At 40.8% G+C, this 21,930-nt stretch overlaps 2 protein-coding genes across 2 annotated transcripts in view; one reads left to right on the top strand and one right to left on the bottom strand.

Annotated features, from left to right (window-relative positions):
• Window positions 1–240: 240 nt before the first annotated feature.
• On the top strand, window positions 241–6,109 carry wdr76 (WD repeat domain 76). The gene is made up of 15 exons (XM_034526801.1): window positions 241–405; window positions 743–862; window positions 956–1,024; window positions 1,156–1,248; window positions 2,080–2,138; window positions 2,545–2,662; window positions 2,760–2,846; window positions 3,100–3,140; window positions 3,309–3,462; window positions 3,809–3,967; window positions 4,104–4,219; window positions 4,349–4,447; window positions 4,571–4,723; window positions 4,818–4,871; window positions 4,988–6,109. Exons 1-15 carry the CDS (start codon window positions 355–357, stop codon window positions 5,241–5,243), a joined length of 1,629 nt encoding a protein of 542 aa, XP_034382692.1. The 5' UTR covers window positions 241–354; the 3' UTR covers window positions 5,244–6,109.
• Window positions 6,110–6,312: 203 nt separating this feature from the next.
• Window positions 6,313–21,930, bottom strand: part of LOC117728716 (FERM domain-containing protein 5-like) — a 57,766-nt gene continuing 42,148 nt past the window's right edge. The window contains exons 5-14 of the mRNA XM_034529512.1: window positions 20,200–20,297; window positions 19,668–19,791; window positions 15,292–15,379; window positions 14,922–15,010; window positions 13,352–13,415; window positions 12,846–12,937; window positions 12,676–12,750; window positions 12,458–12,526; window positions 12,227–12,333; window positions 6,313–9,717 (exon numbers count right to left, since the gene is read on the bottom strand). Coding sequence (XP_034385403.1) covers window positions 9,131–9,717; window positions 12,227–12,333; window positions 12,458–12,526; window positions 12,676–12,750; window positions 12,846–12,937; window positions 13,352–13,415; window positions 14,922–15,010; window positions 15,292–15,379; window positions 19,668–19,791; window positions 20,200–20,297 — 1,393 coding nt within the window. The 3' untranslated portion in view covers window positions 6,313–9,130. The remainder of the gene's footprint in view (window positions 9,718–12,226; window positions 12,334–12,457; window positions 12,527–12,675; window positions 12,751–12,845; window positions 12,938–13,351; window positions 13,416–14,921; window positions 15,011–15,291; window positions 15,380–19,667; window positions 19,792–20,199; window positions 20,298–21,930) is intronic.

Raw genomic sequence — 21,930 nt, 5'->3', positions numbered from 1 at the left:
TGCTTCTGCCAACATCTGCCAAAAGGTGGCGACATTAACTCTGTCTTTGTGGAAGTTGAAGCCTGAAGCCAGAGAGGAGATGTCAATCAAAGTGTAAGGCCGTTCATTGGCTGTTGGTCGAATGAGAACAGCCCCTTATTCTGATGTTATGTGAAGACAACCAATGAGCTGCTGACATTCAGTTTCACAACCCCGAGGGGCGGGGCCAGCTACAAAACATTTCCAGCATGTGGCGCGAGGCGTTTTTTCTCTGCTTGTTACAATTATCAGGTACCGGCCTTTGAAGTGTGCATTTGTGACCTTGCAGTTCTCTTGAAGAAAAAGTTCATACGCACTGCTTATGAGTGCACTAATATGGAGACAAGACGAACAACACACGACGTGGTGGTGGAGTTACAGTCAACGGTGAGTTAACGCTAAATTACCGGAATTTTAACATTTAACGAATTTAATGTTAAAATACATTTAATGTCAGTTCGCTGCTTAGACAACAGCAAAGCATGTTTTTAGGCGTCACGTTGTGAGTTTCGTGAACACGTTCTTCTGTAGAAAAGTTGAGTCATGTTATTTCTATGAAGGTAGATTTGTGTCTTTATTACGCAAACAAAAACATATGTTTTGAGAGCAAATTTCACGTTTGTAAGTAAAAAAATGTATAAACTGAGAATAAATTATGTGTTAGTTTTGCTTATGAAACTCTTCATATCCCGAGTCAACGTGAGTTATAATGCCCACCTTGTAGGAAATGACCCCTGGGAGTCTGGAGGTACCAGTCCGACGATCTTCACGAAACGCTCGGCTACCCAAACGCTTCCAGTACTCACCGGAAACAGCTGGCGTTAAAAGACCCAATCGGAAAAGGGTAGGAGACGCTTCATAAATGCATTAAACTAAAATAGTTATATTCAATTTGTGTTTTTATTTTCTAACAAGCGTGTCAATATTTTGTTGAAAGGGGAGAAGAAGAAGTCACATTGACCAAAACAGAAAGGATGTTGGAAATAGTGATGAGGAGGGTTCATCTGTAAGTATGAAAAGCCCTGTGTGCGTGCGTGTGTGCGCGTGTGCGTGTGTGTAAGGGCAAGTTCAACTATTTCATGGCTGGTCATTGCATGTTTCTCCAGAAGGTCCGAGCTGTGTCTTTGTTTAATACAGGTTGCAAATGGGGTATTGTCGTCATATGAACTGGAGCGTCTGGAAAACATCAGACAGAATCAAGTTTTTCTGTCATCTATCAACTTATTCCAGGTCGGTAAACGGGCGGAGTTGCAGTTTTCATTTATTGTCATTGTAAAAGAGGATGGTGCAAAGACTTGCAGTTTGTAGTCCCATTTTGCTACATAAGAAAAAACAAAAACATATTTTACATCAGTTCGGCAGCTGATACTTTTTAATTTCTTGCCAGACGGCAGCAGAGCGAACAGGCTTTGGCTGGGGGTGGATATTGTCTTTTATTATCCTATGAGCTCTTTGCTGAGACATCTTCTCACCCTTATCACTGATGAAGGCACATCTCTTTCATTTCATATGAAATCTACAACATTAGTATTTTCCCTCAGGGTGGTGATTGGGGTGACGATGGTGTGCTACTTTTCGAGCCCCACACTCGTCCAGTAAGCTGCATGGCGTTCTCCAAGTCTTATCCAAACCCAGCTGCTCGTTAGATGGGTACCAATGATGGGCAGTTTTAATCCCCCACCGTAGAGCCCCATCTGTACTGGGATGCTTTCTATCCTGACTGCCCCACGGGTCGCCAATCCTCCACTTAATTTAGGGACACTAATCTTTAGGGCTGGATGATATTTACTGACGTTTGTGAATCTCTCTCAACCTTCTCTTTCCACTTTTCAATAAATATATTGTCTAAATTCCATTGAAATAAACTAAGAATAGCTATACTAACCAGTAACATCTAAAAAGACAATCAACCAGAAGAGTATTTAACTGGCCTAATTCAAACAAATATAGACAATAATTTCACCACGGCATGCATCTAAGACGAATGACAAGATTGGTCTTACTTTCTTTGAACAGGTAGGATGAGTATTAATAGTTTTTTATTTTTTTTATTTTCAAAAGGCAACTGAGGAGTTGAAGCAGTTGAACCGGCCAAAGCCGTCGCAGAGGAGTCTCATGAGGTGTGAATACTGAGCTCTTAATTCAGCGTATTAGTAATTGGCATCTGGTGTGTACATCATACTGGTAATAATTTTAAATGGGTTTGGGAGTATACTGTTTTTTTAAGGTTTGGTCTAAACAAGTGTAGGAAGTGTGTAGCAAGTGTAAGTAATGCCTTTTAGTCGATTGGTTAAAACAAACTTGAAAGTTGTCAGTTGATATTATATCCTGTTGCATATCTCTTTTTTTTTCTTTCTTTATTTCATACCACTGACAATTTATTACATAGGTTTTTTGTGTAGAGAAGTGGCCTGTAAACTTCACTTTAGACTGTCAATTTTTTATTTATTTAAGTATAAACTTTCAAAAGTACAACAAACAAGTGTCTTCTTCATGTAACTTCAATGCTCTTTTCTGTGCTGGCAGGACAAAGGCAGCTGTAAAAGAAGCGCTGCCAGCTCGCAAATCACTTCGTCTCCAACATAAAGAGCCAGAGATGTTGGCACTTCCTCCTGAACCCAGGGCGCTGCTGATCACGCAAAGGGTAGCTACATATAAATAGTAATATATATCTTGCCACTCCAGTGTGTTTCTTTTTCTTGCTGCTCTTTTTACTTTATTTCCTGTTTTTGTAACTCAAGAAACCTCCTGGTCCTCTGCCCATGGATCCAGTCAACATGGAAGAGGGAAGCAAGCTGCCATCACAACTTCTGGAGCTCTGGTCCGAGGTAGGAATCACTTTTCTTGGCTATTACAATGTTTTGTGTTGGCATTACTTTGTATTTATTTGTTTCACAATTTGTTTTTGTTCTCCCAAAACTGTAAATGAATGTTTAGCTGTTGACTGTTGTGCCCCAAGAACACAATAACGATGTCTACTGTCTGATATGTTATCCTACATCTTTGCAGGGTGATAATTTGTGTTTGTTCATGCTGCTCCTGAATCAATGTGTACAAATTAAAATAGCTCTTTTTTTATAGGGTTCAACAGAAGAAAGAAAAATAAGGCTTAATCTGAAAGAGTAAGGTTTAAAAATGATTTTAGCCTATCATTTAGCTTCTTAAGAAGTGACTTCTCCATCTCTTAGGGTATTAGTCTCCCTTTGTCCATTGCAATTATAGTCACATTTCTCAATCAGTTGGAAATGTTCTCCAGGTGGACTAACATCTTCACTGCTGTCTTTCCGCAGGTACATCTCAGCTCTTAAGAACATGAGGGCAACTGAGGACGGAGTGGCCAAAGTGGGGACGGAGCGCATCTTCTCTGCTGCCTTCCACCCCTGTGCCAGCAGCCTGTTGATGGCCACAGGAGACAAACTGGGGAGAGTTGGACTCTGGAAGTTGGTGCGTTGTTTTTCTTTTCACTGATCTTAATGATATTATAAATTGGTATGTGACCCTGGAGGGTACTGTGAACTCCAAAACAACAGGACTTGATGTACTAGATTGGCTGTAAACATCCTATTTATTCCTTTAGTAAACAACAGCAGAGGTACCTTAAATGTGTCTTTTTTTGTTTTATTTGCACATTTGTAAAAGGAAAAGAGAGTTGGAGTTATCTCACCTACTGTTAATGTGAGGCTAATATTCTGAAAGAAAAACATCAGTAAGTTGACACATTAAGTGGCCTTTTTAAAGGCACATCTCTTTCATTTCATATGAAATCTACAACATTAGTATTTTCCCTCAGGGTGGTGATTGGGGTGACGATGGTGTGCTACTTTTCGAGCCCCACACTCGTCCAGTAAGCTGCATGGCGTTCTCCAAGGCTTATCCCACCCAGCTGCTGAGCCTCAGCTATGATGGATCTTTACGCTGTATGGAAGTGGAGAAGGCTGTTTTTCATGATGTGAGACAGCTTTTGTTTCAGCTTTTGTTTGTACTAAAAGTTCTAAGCTTAACTGCCGACATGCAAACGTTTAAGAGCCAAAAATATTGGTACCACCTCAATCGGTTCACACCAGTTTGTTTGTGCATTGTTCTAGGTGTATGGCACTGGCGTTGGCCTGAAAACATTTGACTTCATGTCCCACGACTGTTTCACACTCGTAGTTGGGAACTGGTCGGGAGATGTTGCCATTGTTGATAGACGGACCCCAGGGTAATGAATAATAGTTTTTAGTCTCTCTCCGCTGTTGAAGAATAACAGTAGAGGTGAACAGTTTGAACTCTCTTGTCAATTAATGCTGTTTTCATAAACATGCTCCACTGGGATTTTATTTCTCTTAAGAAACACTCATGAGTCCCTCCACTCATTGGACCCCAAGACTCTGCATTGTGTTAGCGTCCACCCTTCACAGAAGCAGTACTTTGCTGTTGCAGAAAGCAAGTATGTCTGATTATTGATTTAATATAAAATATCAGAAAGATAATGTGAGCCATATTTCTCTATCTTGTCGCAGTTTGTCTTTTTTTTTTACAAACTAAAGGAATGTTTTGATCTTGTCTTCAGGGTCGTGAATATTTACGACAGCAGATATCTGAAAGAGACTCGAAGTCAGGCAGTCTCCAAGCTGCATGGACACTCTTCAAGCATAACGAGCGCTTATTTCTCCCCTCACACCGGCAACAAAGTTCTCACCACATGTATGGATAACCACATAAGGTGAAGCTGGCGCAGCAGTTTGAATAATTGCGTGTTACTCTTTGTCGTTGACTTTTCAATTCCAGCTAAATTGTATCCTGAACTCCTTTGACAGGATATATGACACATCTGCAAGGACTACAACATCTCCCTTGCTGACATCAATCAGGTAAATCCCCTTATTTATTCACCGACTTTGTGCTATCTTGTTCTTATGTATTTCTGTGTTAGGTTGCGAGTAGGTTCAGCTAACACTAGTCTCAAATTCTCAATCTTCATTTTCAGACACAACATGCACACAGGCCGATGGCTGACCAAACTATCAGCCATGTGGGACCCCAAACAGGAGGATTGCTTTGTGGTGGGCAGCATGTTTCATAGTCGGATGGTGCTGGTGTTCCACGAAAGCGGCCAGCTCCAGCACTCCTTCATCGATGCCGAGAACATTCACCCAGTGCTGTCGGCCACTGCTTTCCACCCAACAAGGAATGCCTTCCTGGGTTGCAATGCGTCAGGGCGCCTGCATGTCTTTTCTGACTGAGGTGAAGACCAAAATATCTGTCGGAGCCTTTTAGTTGCCTTCGTTAAGGTGGGCAGAATAAGTTCGGAAAAGTTTTTTTACACAGTCAAGGTGTTAAGTTCGCACAGAGAGGATGGATATCTCAGCACCAGTCGTGACAATTGTCCCTTATTTGTTATTTGCTCTGGATCTCCATATCGCTTTAAGACAGTGTTGTCATAGATACAATACTGTGAATACAGTTGTAAAACACAACTATATCCACCGTTTTCAGTCTTGAGTCTGCCTTCTGTGGAAGGGGCGGTAGTAACTTTGCACATGAGGACACTCCTCCAAATATTGTACTGCTGCTCAAACTGTCAAGGTGCATGTGACTGCGTGAGCAGCAGTGTCCTGCCACAGTCTTGACTGACTTGAGGTCTGGACTTGTGAAGCCACTCCTGTCTAGATTTGGATTCCTGTTTGGGTTTGTTGTCTCACTGGAAAGTTCAATTTAAGTCGTAGTTCTCTCCTTGGAATCGCAAGGATTTATTTGTGCTTTTCTGCATTAAAGCTAGGGTTGCTCATCTTTGTTACATTTATTGAAACTCAATATATTCCGACAGCAATCGAAAAATCAAATGCTCAAACGGAAGAACTCTGTCATCTGTAACCGTCTCATGTCTTTGTGTCTTTCAACCTGCGGGTTGCAAATTAATAACTCTGATTGACTGGATGACTGTTGACTTTTCTGTTCTCATATCTGCAGTGTTTATTACTCGAAATGTCTTACAGAACCATAATTAATTTAAAAATTTGTATTGATTGATCCCTGTTTTTTTTCGGATTCTTTTTTATTTTGTTGCTGCTGAAGTAAACAGAATAAAAATATAGTTTTTTACACTAAACATTTTCAGTGTGAGTGCTAATAATTTAGCTGGGGTAGTACCATTTTTAGCGTAGGATGGCAGCATTGTGCAAAGGAATAGTTTTTGCCATCATTGACTGCAGTCTCTTGTTTTCAAGATGCTGAAAAACCTTGATTTGGGTCGACTGTTTGTTCCCTCTGTGAATTCATGATTGAACTTGTAGACTCACTAGCTGCCACATGTCAAGAATAGATTATATTTATTCATAAACAAATTACACAAGTCTTAAGTCAGTGATTGGAAATAAGCAGTCTTGTTTGGAGGTAATAAATGCAGAACACATGCTTACAGAGACATTTCCATGTGCAGGCCATGGTACAGGAAAGAAGCTTACAGTAGGACCACATCAGGCCTCGTTCCTGTTTTACATGATTCAGCAAAACGAACACAAGGAGTTGCCCGTCAATGGGACCGTCACCCCTCTTCATCAGGACCAGTGATTTGAAACAGATTTTAACGATACAAACAAAACTACATCGCAAGAGGAGATGTTCAGGTAGTTGAATATGCTACTTCTGCTGTTCTAAATTGGCTAAAAAAAACAGTTCAGAGTGGGTCTACTGTTTTGGTGTCCAGTTCATTTACATGTACTTTCACAAGAAAACTTGCATCTACTAGAGCAGTCTAGTATTAGGCAACAATTAAACAGGACTTGCACGACAATGTTATTATACCACTGCGTGGGCTCAGGGACGATGGGCACCGCTCCCTTTACACATGCATCGACAGGTTGTTTCACCTTCTGAAGGGACGTTTTGAATGTTTAGCAGACATTCCTTTGCTGTTCATGGTTATTATTATTATTATTATTATTCATAACTCTGTTATTTATTGCTCAAATTATGTTACATTTGTCATACACATGAACATAAAATGAGACTTTAAAGTACAAATTATACTACAGTAATCACATATTTTCTGCCTCGCCCAGTCAATCAGAAACCAGCGAGCATGGTCTGAATGAAAGCAAAAGCATAACTAATTCATCGTCTGAAAACCAACCACAAAATGTTTTTCTGTTAAATATAAATAATCGGTCAATATGTCTGTCTTAGTCATCCAACTCACATAACTATTAATACTTCTTGTTATTTGACCATTTATGAATCTTAAAATGTCATTACTGCACCAAAATCCAATCAACATTCAAAGACCAGGTATTTATTTAATACTTCAGGGATAAACTTAACTCCAACCTGTGGATTCTTTTGGGAAAGATGTGAATATTAATGGTAACAAACCAAACTGCCTATAGGAGCCTACATATTCTAAACCCCTCAGCTAATCATAATAAATACATCCATTTTCTTTTAGGTATATTGATATATATACCTGCCGATCAGTCAATCATCACCACTGATACACAGAATACCTATTAGATCCCAATCAAACACTAGGCTGGCTGAGAGGACCAATAGTTTCCATTATGCTGTTGATTGCTCTGAGCTGTAAAGACGCACTGCAGGCTAAACTGTGAAACAACAAATACGTAATAAGGCTAGAGAAGGAGAGCAGACTATCAGTTTCCATCTATTGATGCAAACTGACAAACACCAGACAACAGAGGTTTCTTTGGTAGGTGTGATGCTTTACAGCTGAATGCATCAATTTGAACACAGCAAGGTTAAACAAAGTTGTATGACCTTCACGCAGCATGAACTAAAATCAATCTCTCTTAACCGTATGATGTGGGGAAAGTATAGCACTAATTCTTGCACAAAAGGTAAAACAAGGTCAAATTTTGCTGAATGGAAAGGATCTTGTTTTTTATATTAACAGTATTGCACATCAAGATAAACTCCTTCTACAGAGTGTGGGAGTCAAAGAACTAACCAAACACTTCACTATCACTACAGCTCTAGCTCACGTAGTCCCAGCACCGTTACAACTACTGTCAAAGAAACTACGGCAAAGTGACAACTGTTCCTTACACATTGAAGTTGATTGTAGCTATAAGAATTATTTGGCTGTTATTTTATAAAACCAGTAAACCTACCACCTCCTTACTTACTTATAGCCTTACAATAATCCATAATTCATAGTCATTGGAAAATAAAACGTTATCAGTGCTCTAAGGGCTCGACGAAAAATGTTAACGAGAGCACTCTGACCATAATCTAAGTCACACTTATTACAAAAATGATAATTCAAGCCATCTAACAGGGCAGCACCAACATGACTCCTGGCTCAAATAGCTACAGCAAGTAATTCTTAGCATTTGCTTCAATTTAATTTACCAGATGTTGGGTTGTATACCACATTAGGACAATTTGTAGAAGTTGTCAATCATCTAAAAGTCTGGTAAATACATTTTTCTACTATTTCCGGTCACGTGTCACATGGCAAATCCATTTACTGTATGGCTCAAATTTGAATAAAAGCAATAATAATATTTGCAAGTGTTATTTGACTCAGGACCGATCCACAGTCAGTAAGTGCTGCTTAGTTTTCCATTTCACACTTTCTCAAACCCCCAGATGCTACGACATCTAAAAGCAGTAGTTTTCAATCTCATAGCAGGGTCCATAATAACATTTTAGCATCATGAATGTTGTTGTTGGCTTTGAAATATGAAAATTAGGTGAGCTTGACTGCCTCCCGTCTTCTCTCAGTACTTAGCTCAAACTCTCAGGTTACACAACACACACCACAACACACCAGGTCATTCTGTCTGACAATAATATTGCAACGTATAAATTAATACAAAAATAAAGGCAACTATTAAACGATTGACTTGCTTTTACCTTTTCAGTGTTTAAATCAAACTATGTTACTGTGGCTTTGTGTAAAAATAAAATACCTTGAAATGACCTGAATTTCCAAAGTAAAATGCGATTTCCAATCCTCGCAGTGATGGTCAAACATAATAAACAAGGCATGGAACAGTCTGTGGCTCGGGACAGAAACCTCTTCCTGGGAGAAGCTGAGTTGATATCGGGAAAAGGGACACCATCCTTTTCTCTCTTCCCCCCTCCCGTGTTGTGTATTTCAATCTCAGCCTCACTTACTGATGAGGAAACCTCCCATCCATCGTAACTTACAGGCGAACCAGCGCCGCAGAGGGCAGAAGTATTCAAAGTGGAACTGCTGGAACTCCGGTGTCTTGCGGATGTCTCTCAGGAAGGCAATGTCCAGGTCTGACTCGGTCAGCATGATGAGGAGCAGCAGCAGGGCGAACAGCAGTCCGATGGTAACCACAAACAGACGCAACACGCTCAGGATGAATTTGTTCAGCTCCTCTACGTCGCTCGGTGGTGAAGGCCTGCTCCTGACCATATGCAGGGCTCTCCTGCCAGAAGAAAACTCTGCTGCGTGCCCCTCCTTCGATGAGCCGGCTTCTGACTGCTGCTCATCCGCGCTGCAGGGAGCACCGTTGAGGTGACGCGCCGAGGACATGTCCATCCCGTGTTCGGCCACGGGTGAGGGCAGCACGCTGTCTGAAGGGCTGTAGGCCTCATCAGAGATGACTGCCGAGGTGCTGGCCTCGCCGCCGTCCACCAAATGGCCCCGAGAAGACATGAAGCAATTGCCATGGGAGACGGAGCGTACGGGCGTGGAGTGAGCACTGTCTCGAAGGGACTCCAGGCCTGGAAACACAACACAGAGGAAGGCAGTTCGTAAGGGACACGTGTTTAAGAACTGGGAGAGGTATTGTTGACACGTTCACATTTAAAGAAATATTCTGACTTTCTTTTACCTCTAACTCATGATAAATGTAGCCTATTTCGTCCACAAGTCAATGACCCAAACGTGTGACTATAAAAAACCTGACCCTGTTTTTTAGGCAATTAAAAGAGGAGGGTTAATTCTGTTCAGTTTGAGTTTAATAAGTCCTAATGCCGAGATCTGCTCAGTGTCTTTGACCTTTAACTTGGCTTACTGGGAGTTTTCAAGTACACACTGTGGCAACAGGTGGTCAGCTTGTCAGCTTGTCATGTCCTATGCACAAGAGACTGATCCCATCCTCCTGTCATTTAATCTATTTCTAAATTAAATAAATGGCAACCTTAAAGTAAACATGACTCATTGGAGCAACTGTTACTCAGTTCTCCCCCCATCCTCATGTTCTCTGGAAGCGAGAAAACGTGATAACATCAGCGTTTCAACTTTGATTACCATCGCGTTGGACTCAACAAATTAGATAATTACACAAGTTTAAGTTTTGGAATCTGAGAAACATACAGCATCACCCTGAACTATCTGGCTCATTGGTCAGACACTCTTCAAGAGAAAGTTGTCCAATTTGAATCCACAATAAGAACCACAAAAAAGCAGCACTCCATAATCCTGCATGACAAAAACCAGCTCCGGGTTTTACCTGCACAGTTGGCTGGCGGGTTACGGCTGTGGAGTTGGGGTGGGACAGCTAGTCTGGAAGGTGTCCTGGAGCTCTGTCCCGACCCCGGACCAGAGCCTGAGGTGGAAGAACCCCCAGGGAGTGCGGGAAAGAGCGGTAGGATCCCCAGAACCTTGCCCAAGAGCCTGGGCCCCAGAGACAGCACGCGCACATTCACATCTCGATAGCAATGATTAACCATGCGCAATTGAACGTTCACCGTGGTCTTGATCCGGATCAGACACTTCACCATGGTTCAAGGAGATCAACAAGGGCCTGTCTAACCCTAACTGTGTTCCGACACATTTGCTGCGCTCCTTCTTTTTCTTTATCTCCGCCTGTACTTGAAGCTGCCTCTCGTCTCTCCTCTCTCCCTGCTGTCCGTCTCGGTCTCTGACTGCCCCTGGCCGGCTAAGCAGCCCTCCCTCCTCCACAGAGAGCTCCCACGTACGCTGGCAGGCAGGCTGACAGCGGTAGAAAGATAGACAGGTGGACGGAGAGTGAAAGACAAGGCCCAGGAATGTGGCTCACTTGTGCCACAGTTCACCTCGTCCATTCCTGCGGCGGCACACATGGCATGGCCCCCGAGAGCAGCAGCTATTTTCAGGCTGAGCTATTATTACCAGTGGAAATGCTAGTGCCGACAGAGCACCGGGACAAAACACAGGGGGTTTGTTTCAGTGTTGCAACAGTGGGTTGCAATGTCAGAGCCTTCTCTCGATGTCAATGACAAGAGGGGGGCTAGTTTTACAATAGGCCGTCTTTGTTGAAAACACTGTGCGATAGGTTTATTTATCTTTAGCGAGGCTTGTCAACGGAGAGCAAATTTACTCACAATGACCGCATTGGCAAAAGGTTAATCGCCTGATGGAGAAAAGACGGGTCAGTAAGTGACCTTTATAAACGGACTTTCTTGTGTCAAAATACTGCCACTGGCTCCAGGAGCGTGTGTGTGTGTGCATGTGTGTGTGTGTGTGTGTGTGTGTGTGTGTGTGTGTGTGTTTCAGAAAAAGCACACCAAGAGAGAAAGAGCAAGATCTCACACTAAGTGAAGAGAATGACTGACACTCACGAGTGGGGGATTGTTCACATGAAAAGGTTACATTGTCCAAACAGGATATGAGTGTATTCAAATTGAGTGAGAGCCTTAAAAAGGACCGCAGATGACTTGAGCAATGGGTGTGTAATCCAGTCAGATGGACTCAGGAAATAATTCCCAACCAAATTGTACACAAGAGGGATCCAGTTGCCAGAGGGCTGTAGTAGCTCAAGTAATACAAAATAAAAAAGCCATGTTGAGCTGTAACACCCCAACTAGTTATAGCAAATGAGAGAGCAGGTTTATTCATATAGTAATGAGTAAACAATTATAGTTGAATGAAAGTAATTGATTGAAATAACTAAAGTAATTGATATGCATGGTGAAAGGGTTTAAGGTAAGAAATGGTTGAAATAGTTGGGTAAAATCCCTTTTACATACATTCGAATGACAGGATTTGTAATATATAGAGTAGGGTAAGTAGGGAACATAGTTCATGTGACAATGAGGGTGCATCAGGATAAAAGGTTAGGAACCACTGGATTAAGACTTGTGCAACATCTGCTTCACACTGATGGAGATGGTCTCTTTCTCATTCTCTCAGCCCAGAGTGTTTGAGGACCCACAACTGTGACCTCCTGTCAGGCACATTTTTTTGTTTTGTTTTCGTCTTGACTGCACAGTAATGCAGTCACACTAATGTTTTGCGTGTGTGTTTTACCCTCCATGATGGAGATGTGCACAGCTCTCCGTCGGGTCCTTGGCACACTGGTCAAACGAGGGCCGTGGGTGATGGATGGACAACTCCTACTGGGCACCATGCCATGCCTGGACAAAAACACACAGCCATAGGCGCACATCGCATATACATCAAATTATAAATCATTAACCCCCATTTAGGGCTGCAGGCTATATCTTCTTCTTTAGATTTAATATTTGTAAGGATTCTGACCTGTGTATCTCAGGTGGGTCTCTTTTAATTCTGGCACTTTGTTCCATCACCTCTTTTGCAACTTTTCCACTGAAAAAAACATTTAAAAAACTTGAGGACTAAATAAAGAACTATTACACCAAAGGACATATGTCTAACTTTTCCAAGACTGTTTTTAATGTGAAAATGTGCACTTACTTATACTTATGTGTACTTAATATCTTAACTTAATAAGTTACCTGTATCTAAAGCGACTACCCTTGAAGAAGAGATTACTGCTTGACACAGTGCGGACTTGACTCGACTTCTCCAACCTGTGAGAAAAATGGAAAGAGAAAACATGATTTACATAACGGTGATAAACATTACGTCCTTTTTGCAGTTTTGTGTCGCAGGTCTTGTGACTCACTTGAAGAAGGCCTGATTCTCAACTCCACACTTCCACAGATGCTTACAGGCATCAGGTGTAGGTGCAAAGTATGTCAGTATGATCTTCTTATCCTGTAACATGTCCAGCACAGTGACTCATTCATACATTATATGGTTTATATAACTCATACTTCAACAAGACAAGTGGTAATTGCCCATACATTCTCATCATGTGAATAGAAAATGCATCGTGTTCTCTGTTAGTTTTACTGAGCTCCTGGTTTGAGGGCATTACGACTGATCAGACAATGCACACAGTATATTAACCAACACTCAGACAGTGGCTTTACTTGGTCTTTTGTCTGCTAAAACTCACGGCAAACACACATTTTTATTCAATCATTTCCCATTTACATCACTATTAAGGATAGACTACATAGGCTACCCAGTTGCAGTGCCCCATGCATAAACCAAAGCCACACTCATTGGCTTCCTGAGCTCCACAGGCTAGAAAAGGGAATGTTTTAATAATGCATACGCTCATACCTCCGTCTGATTTGCATATACATGGAATGTCTTTGCTTCAAACTTGAGTTTGGTCACCTCCTCCCTGTGTTTGAGATAGACAGACAGACAGAAGATAGGACAGAAAGATAGAAAGGGAATTGATGATGAAGAGGTCAAAGTGAGAAAGAGAAAGAAAGAGCCACAAATAACCGAACATTGATAGCGAGATGGTGGGAGAAAGACAGAAAGAAGGGATTTGCAGAAATAGATACAGATGGCAAAATATGTATTATGGCTGGAGGAAAATGGCCAACAGTGTTTCATTTTGGTATTTTTTTAAATCTCGACATATTGGTTCCCGTCAGAAAATGACAAGAATAAGGTGCCAGCTTAAATTAACCCGATGATTGAAATCAGGCTATCCCGGTTTCTCAAATTCTGATCCGTGCTCAAACAATCTCGTTAATTTGAACCAGACGTCAGTACTAGACGTCAGGATAGTTGCGCGTGCCCGTCTGACTTCAAAAAGAGGAAGTGTCGATCACCAAAACCATGATTTTCTAACTGCACAATGGCAAATAAACTCAAAGGAAGAGTCTCTTTTTGTCTCCGCTGACGGGCAGGAGATGACCATGAACGTATATGAGGAATTCCAGACCATAATCATGTCGAAAATCTAACACCGCCAACGCTGCGAGGGCTAGACAAGAAGCATGGCAACATATCAGACAAGTTAAATGCATTCACATGAATATTCACAACGCTTTACTCGCGTGAGTTTACTCGCCCGACTATTTGTGGTTTATTCATTCAATTCATTCACTTCACATTGCACTGGAGAGGGGGCGTGGCTTATCTCCATAGAAACAGTTATAACTTCCGCCATCCACCATGGAAGAAATAACCACTATTTCTGCTTTATACTTGTTGTGGAAATCCCACAAACATCGGAAACATCCAATGCATCATCTTACCTTGTGCTTGGAGTTCTTTCCTTGTGATTTAGTGTTTCTCATGTTTAGTGCTCCCTGTGTTTCTGATTTACCTGCTCTGCCAACTGCTTCCTACTACCTGTCTGTCCTTACCTGTCTTCCTGTGGAATCTCAGGTTATAAGTTATTTTCCACAATAAACCATTGCTCTTTTCCTGCTGCCTCCTCATCATTCCATCTGTTTTTGTGTTGAACTCAATTAACTGAGACTGTTACAGCTCTCGTATGAAAAAGTCATACTATAAAGTAAGTCATAAAATGGTCAAGTAAAAAAAAGTTAATTATATTTTATATCATAAAAATGTAATACAAGTAAAGATTTAGTATATAAAAATGCCATGAAAGTAATAGTAAATCAGAAAAAGGATTTTTCCTTCACGGGCAAAAGTGTATTATGTCATTGTAAAACTTGAACATTTGGACTTGAGTGTGTGTTTTTCTTCACGCTTTTGCATTGAGCTGTTAATTAAGGAAGGATGTATATTAATATACATTCTTTTAGAGATTACAAACTGCTATAAAATCCTGCTTGAAAATGTGAGCATGCACATGGCCTTTGATTTACATATGGTTATTATCTTGCTTCATGTACAGTTTTAACTGTTAATCTTAACTCACCATTTGAGAAAATGGACCCTCCTGTTTCCTTGCAGCACAGTGAATCCAAAAGGAGTAAAAGCCAGAAAAGCTGGGTTGCCGGACACATCCTGACAGGCACATAAACCCATGTTTTTGTTATTTTAGAATTATAATTTTAAATAACAGTTAGATTATATATTCTTGTAAATGTCATACATTGATAAATGACACTTCAAGACAATAGAATAATAATTCCCTTTTATGATTGACATCAGTTCATCTCACATTTACTCAAAAAACATTAAAAAAACATTACTCATTGCTTTTTATTAGTCTTAGCATATTAAGCTAAGACTAATAAAAAGCAAAAGCTCATAAATACAGAATACATTGGTTTTGCAAAAAACACCTTGCATGGATGAGGGTCCACTCCATATGTCTCCAGACTCTGAGCCTTCTGGAGGAAGTTGAGCTCTGATGTTTCAGGACTCTGACCTCTGAGAGAAAAGATCAAAAAGTCAGTTAATTGGCTTCTGTCAAAAACAACTGTCAACGCTTACTGTGTGTAACCTTTATTCTATTTCATTATCATTTGATTCAGGGTTTGTGCAATTTCTTTGATAAATGAGCTGAAATCAAAGAGTTTACTCTCAAACATAGGAGCGATATTTCCCCATCACCCTCTCTATTTTTGTAGTCGACCAGTACTGTGGTGATTCTTCCATAAAATTGTTTCAGGTACTTTTTTCCTGTGAAGACATTGTTTTTTCAAACAAGATGGAGCAAATGAGCGATAGAGGGCAGTGTAGGATCAAACCAGTGTCCACCTGACTTGTTAATACTGTGTGTGTGTGTGTGTTTGTGTGTGTGTGTGTGTGTAAAAAAGATTGCGATAAGAAAAGATCACAGAAAAATGCTAATGCTCTACTAACAAAAAAGTTTTGATTCAAGTTAATTATCAGCTAACAAATCAAACAAAGTTTGCACAGTACATCTTATTATCATTTTATATGAGCACAGGTTAAGCTCATTTGCATTGCATGTAGTAGTTGAGCCAATCATAAAAGTCCTGCCACACACACTGGCCCTTCGACCATGAAGTCATCAACTGAAAGAGTCGCAGTATGTCTGTGTCTGCTCACGGTGCTAGGGTTACCGTGTGCACCTGCTGTGACGCGGGGCTGTGACCTTGGCACGCACTGTCTGACACCCTTCCACTGGAAGGCCGAGGAGGCAAAGCAACGTTAACTGAACCTGACTGAACACTGCGAATCTGTTCCTGGGAGTAGTACACACACTTTGCCGATGGGAGCATTAAATAACTATCGTCCATCCTGAAGACACAAAATCCAAAAGGTGGTCAGGCTTTTCCAACATCCCCTTTCTTAGTGGATTAGCAACCATTTAGAGCTAGTAGCACTCACACACTAAAAGTGTTTCACACTATTTAGAAGAATTAGTGGGGACTGGGACATCCCCACCTCAGACCCATCCGGCATACTGGTCATCCCTCATGTGTGAGGAAGCCAAAATTAGCTACATTTTGTGAACAATTTGAACTATCAGCACCACCAAGGGGAACACATCAAAATTCACCAGACCTTTAATGGTTGCCTGAGCTCTGGCTTATGGCCACTGTTTGCCTGAGGCAGGGCCCCTTGAAATGTACAGAGCACTCTGCTGGACATTGCTTTTAATCACAAGGCTGGAGTAGCAGTCAGAGTGTGTACTGAATCTGGACATGAACATGTTAGTGCCTTGTTTTGCAGAGGTGGGTATGCAAGTCCATGGAGCCTGTATGAAGGCAACGCTTGTAGAACAACACAGTACCAAAAAAACCACACACACATACACACGCACATTGGACAGAAGTGAATATTCAGCACATTAAGTATATATGAAATTTCAAACCTATAGATATGCATAGTTAATCAGAGTATTTACTTTCAGATGTGCTCTGAATGTGAAATGTTACTGGCTGTGAGGAGTTGCATGTGATCGGTCTACTATTAGTATGATTATTATTATTATTAGTAGTAGTAGTAGTAGTAGATTTGTAGTACTATTAGTAGTATTTGCAAAGTATAGCATCTCAGTTTAAAAGTATATGCTCCTCTTAAGCTCTGCTTTTGAATCAGCACTTTCCATCACACCATAATGGAAAGTGTGGGATACACTAAACCTCAAACCAATTGCATCAAGGAGAGTTAACTTGTCCTCCCAAGTGTTACTGCAGCAATATCTGAAAACACAGTTGCCACATCTGCCAATTCATATGTTACTCATGAAATTAAAATAAATGACTATGGTTGATTTTGGTTTCTTATGACTGCCCTATTTAAGATGCACTACAAGTGTTAGGTGTGCTTCCATGATGTCTGCACTGTGCTATAGAGGTTGAAAGAGTACACAGGTACACTATGGGACATGGACTCGGTCCCAATGCCCACCCTAAAGCGAAATGTAAATATTAATATAAGTATTAATAGCAATAGGATTAATAACATGTGTTAACATTAACAGGGCACCACCCTGGGGTCAGGGAACAATAACCAAACTTTGGATTAAGTCCCAAAAGTGTTCACTCAAAATATCAATAGACAAAGTACTATTCTACATTCAGAGTTAAGGGTTGAATCTGAACGCTGACTATACCAACCAGCTGTCATCACAATACATATGCACAAAATAATCACAGAAAGCTGCTCTTTAAAAGTATAACAGAGTTTATTTATCTTCACCAATACTGATAAAAAAAATCAATAATACAAGTTAACAAACATGTATTATACAATTAAAAGCGGGGATTGAGTATTTTGTAAAATAACCGGATACATCCGTCTGGCTCAGAGGCACAGATAAAATAAATAATAAATAAAACCCACAAGCTAGCAAAATAAGTGACTGACGCTGGCCTTAAAACTATGTTTAAACTCTGCCAGTGTTCTGGATTAAAATCAGGCAGACTATTCTGAGATCGCCAAAAAAGCACTGAAAACCCTGCTTCCATTTCCAACATCCCGTCTTTGTGAAGTGGAGTTTTCTGCAGTGACAGCGACCAAATCTAAGAAATAAAGAACACACTTCTGGTGTCATTGTCTCCAATTAACCCAAGATGGTTACCGGCTCTTTGCAGAGAAACAAACTCAGGGCTCCCACTAATTTGGCGTAATGATGTATTTTTATGCAATTTATATTAGTTTTTCTGCTGGTCGTATCATTGTATTACGTCATATTTAGCGCCCACACCTTGAAGGCTGGTCCGTGGTGCAAAAAAGATTTCAGACCGCTGTAATAAAGTACAGTTTACCTACTTTACGTTTCTCCTTAGTGGCTGATCCAAACACCACACTATTACCGCAGCATGGACCAACACTATTACAGCATCATGGATCAACACTATTACAGCATCATGGATCAACACTATTACAGCATCATGGATCAACACTATTACAGCATCATGGAACAACACTATACACAGCATCATGGATCAACACTATTACAGCATCATGGAACAACACTATACACAGCATCATGGATCAACACTATTAAAGCATCATGGATCAACACTATTACAGCATCATGGAACAACACTATACAGCATCATGGAACAACACTATACAGCATCATGGATCAACACTATTACAGCATCATGGATCAACACTATTACAGCATCATGGAACAACACTATACAGCATCATGGAACAACACTATACAGCATCATGGAACAACACTATACAGCATCATGGATCAACACTATTACAGCATCATGGATCAACACTATTACAGCATCATGGAACAACACTATACAGCATCATGGATCAACACTATTACAGCATCATGGAACAACACTATACAGCATCATGGATCAACACTATTACAGCATCATGCCCAGACAAAAGCCTCTTACTTGAGATTGCTTCGTAGGGGTTGATGTGTTTCTTCTGACTTGTTTGCCGGAATTTGTTCTGCTTAGGACCAGGGAGTGACCCGCAATGTGTCGGCGGGTTCAACGGCATGCTGACTCTCGTCTGGCGATGGACCAAAGAGCGAATGTTGACTTGAAGAATCCAGGAATTCCTTGAACTTTCTTCTGTAGGTTAAAGTGGCGGAGCACGGGGCAAGTTATCCGTTTCTCCTTCAGGATCCAAGTGTGTTCTTGAACACAAAACAGTCTGTCGTTCGGCCAGCAAAGTCAGGACTATTACTTTGGGTTTTTTCTTTAAATGCACCAACGTTGTTTCACCCCCTCTTCGCAACGTGAGTCGCATGGACGGCGCAGGGTAAAGGTATGCGCTGGTCTATATGGCCTGTGACATCATCGCTGTGTCACAGGGACTCCCTGGGGTTCCCGTGGCTCAAATCTCACACTTAGTTGATTTTGACGCCAGTTGGCACAATTTTACAATCCAGGCTTTCCAAATTACATGCAGGCCTCTCTCTTTGTTTCAACCACATGGTGAAGTCTCATCACAGATGTATTATAGCCTATTCTTGTATTCCTCTGATTTCATGTGTTTTTATAAACAATTTTGAATCCTGAATGTTAATGGTTCTGTGTAAGGCTGAACACCCACGTGTTCACTCTTTGTTTTTGTTTTTTTTACACCTCAAGGATTCCCCTTGTAACCCTCTGTTTAGTGTCACAGTGGTATGAATTGGGTCGGTAATTCCTTCGTAAGGAAAGTGTGCATAAAAAAACGCAAGAGTGCCATTAAGCACTCAGTGTCTGTGAGTCAGTGAATGTGAACATTGGGATTGGGCCATGGACAAGTGTCACCTTACATCAGCTCAGCCTTGTGGATGTCAGCAATCCGCCGCTCCAACTTCTCAGAGTGCTTGGGGAAGAACTGGAACTTGGAGCTGTAGCCCTCTGGGTGTTTCCCGGGGTCGTGGTCGCCAATTTCAGCTGTGAGAAAATGAGAAAAAAAAGAAAGGTTTACTTCCATGATTGATGAAGACTTTTTAATCCACTTATTTCAATTGAAATTAAATTGCCTTACCTAAACATCATGGCTGACACTAGCTACAAGTGCCAGAAGTACTTTGTCAATTCAAAATAAACACAACAAATTTAAATTCTGAATAATAAATATCATTTCTGCCAGACAAACCTCTGTCAGAAGACATAGGGTCATTTATTTGGGGTGTGATTCTGACATGACGACCATCAAAACAATGTTTGGGATATAACATTTAACTGTCTCAAATGCACCAGTCAGAAGACACCAATGGGTTGCTGGTCAAATTGCAAAGACTGCCTTAAGTGAGGAAATGTGTGACGTAAGGGAGTTTGACGCCCTATTTTTAATTGTACCTTGTAATATGTGGGCAGCCAACAGAGCAGCATCGGATGTCTTGCACAGGAGGCGACCATGGTAGAGATCCCTCTTAACCTGCAGGAAGACGAGATATCTGTGGAGCGGAACACAGAGAAACTGATCTTGGTCATTATTTAGATAAGCCCGATACCGACATTCCTCTTCTTGTAAACACACATGGTGAATGTTTACAAATTAAAAGTAAGGTGTCCTCTGAAGCAGAATGGGTGTCAAAGAGATTGGTAGAAGAAGAAACCTTGAGAATTCTAAGTTAATTTAAACCTGAGGTTGAATACTGTGTATGTTGTGTTAATGTGTGCTTTTATGTGTTTGTGTCCCTGATGCTGAACCTTCAACCCATATGTGATAGTTCAAGGTGCTGTTCTTAGAAACAAAGAGACTTATGTAATGACAGCTCATGAGGCAGATGCCCTGTGTTTTTTAGTCTCCTTTAGATGCAGGTCTACACAGTGAAATGTAAAATAAATGTAGCTAGCAACAACTCCATTACTCTGGGGCCCTTTCATAACCCATTTATAATTAAACTATAACCCAGAAAGAAATGTATGAATCTAAGATTGGCAATCCAGTCTGGATCATTAGACACAGGACATGAAGCCAACCTGAAGGCAGAACTGGAAGTGGGCATATCATTTGGAGAATTGAAAATGATCTAAAATGTGATTGCTGTTTTGCACTGAAGTCCACTGGGAGCAACTACATTTTCTGATCTTGTCCACAACATCCAGACATCCGTCAATTTTCCCACTCAGCAGCATTCTTTTTCAAACGCCTGGGATTCAGCTTCTCTCTAATCAGCAAAGCAATAACTAAGCATTGCAATTAAAACATTTAGAATACAGTTGGGGTGTGTTATTGAGCCTTTTTTTACATCATGCCACCACCGTGTAAAATGATATACACTATAAAGACAGTTAAATGCATGCCTATGCTTATGCACCATGTATTTGTGTGTCTGTGAAAGCTTCCAGTCAGAGCAGATGGAGGAGGATGGAGGAGCTGTCCCTTGCTGGCACTTCAGCTCAATCAAGAAAAGCTGGATTGTAAATAAGAGATTTCACTGCTTGGCAACCAGCAGAGGGATGTGATTTACAGGGATCTGTGCGCTCTGTAGCTCTCTGGCTTACTCCTCACTCCTCACAGCAGTTTGCTCAGCTGTCAAGGATGCCACACACAGTACAGTGTGGTGAGGAGCTTCATGACACTGCAGCTTACTGTATGAAGAAAGAGAAAACTCAAATCCCCCTGCACACAGTCTCACTGTTGAGCTCTGGATTTTGTGCTTTTACTTATGTACCTGCATCACTTATTGCAGTTACATTACATTTAAGAGTATTGTAGTTCACCCAATGATGAAGAAGGCAAACTGAAAACCTATTTTCCATTAAAAATCTATCATAAAGATATTTAATTTTAGTTTTTAATCAATAATAATAATAGTTACAGTTCTAAGAGATATGTACTGATCCAATTCTCAGTTAAGACAAACGCAAACATTATTCTTGAAAACCACTATTAAGCTGCAGTTGTCTTATCCATGTTTCAATTATCTAAAGCTGGCTACACAGGCATTATAACAGTACGATATCAGAATACTTTTGATTGGATTTTATGAGACAAATAAATAGAAAGACAGAAAATAAAAACACTCCCTTTGTTTCAATAAAACCAGTCTAAAGTGTTTGATGTTAAGGTTTGCTCTTTGT

Source organism: Cyclopterus lumpus, chromosome 3 (genome assembly GCF_009769545.1).
Source record: "Cyclopterus lumpus isolate fCycLum1 chromosome 3, fCycLum1.pri, whole genome shotgun sequence".
Classification (NCBI taxonomy): Eukaryota; Metazoa; Chordata; class Actinopteri; order Perciformes; family Cyclopteridae; genus Cyclopterus; species Cyclopterus lumpus.
This window is presented reverse-complemented; position numbering and strand designations above follow the sequence as displayed.

Bases quoted from the DNA above. Each gene is read 5' to 3' on its own strand.
- wdr76 (XM_034526801.1), top strand. From the start codon at position 355: ATGGAGACAAGACGAACAACACACGACGTGGTGGTGGAGTTACAGTCA. The intron at 406-742 runs GTGAGTTAACGC...CCCACCTTGTAG, and splicing joins TGGTGGAGTTACAGTCAACG to GAAATGACCCCTGGGAGTCT. The intron at 4,724-4,817 runs GTGAAGCTGGCG...CTCCTTTGACAG, and splicing joins TGTATGGATAACCACATAAG to GATATATGACACATCTGCAA.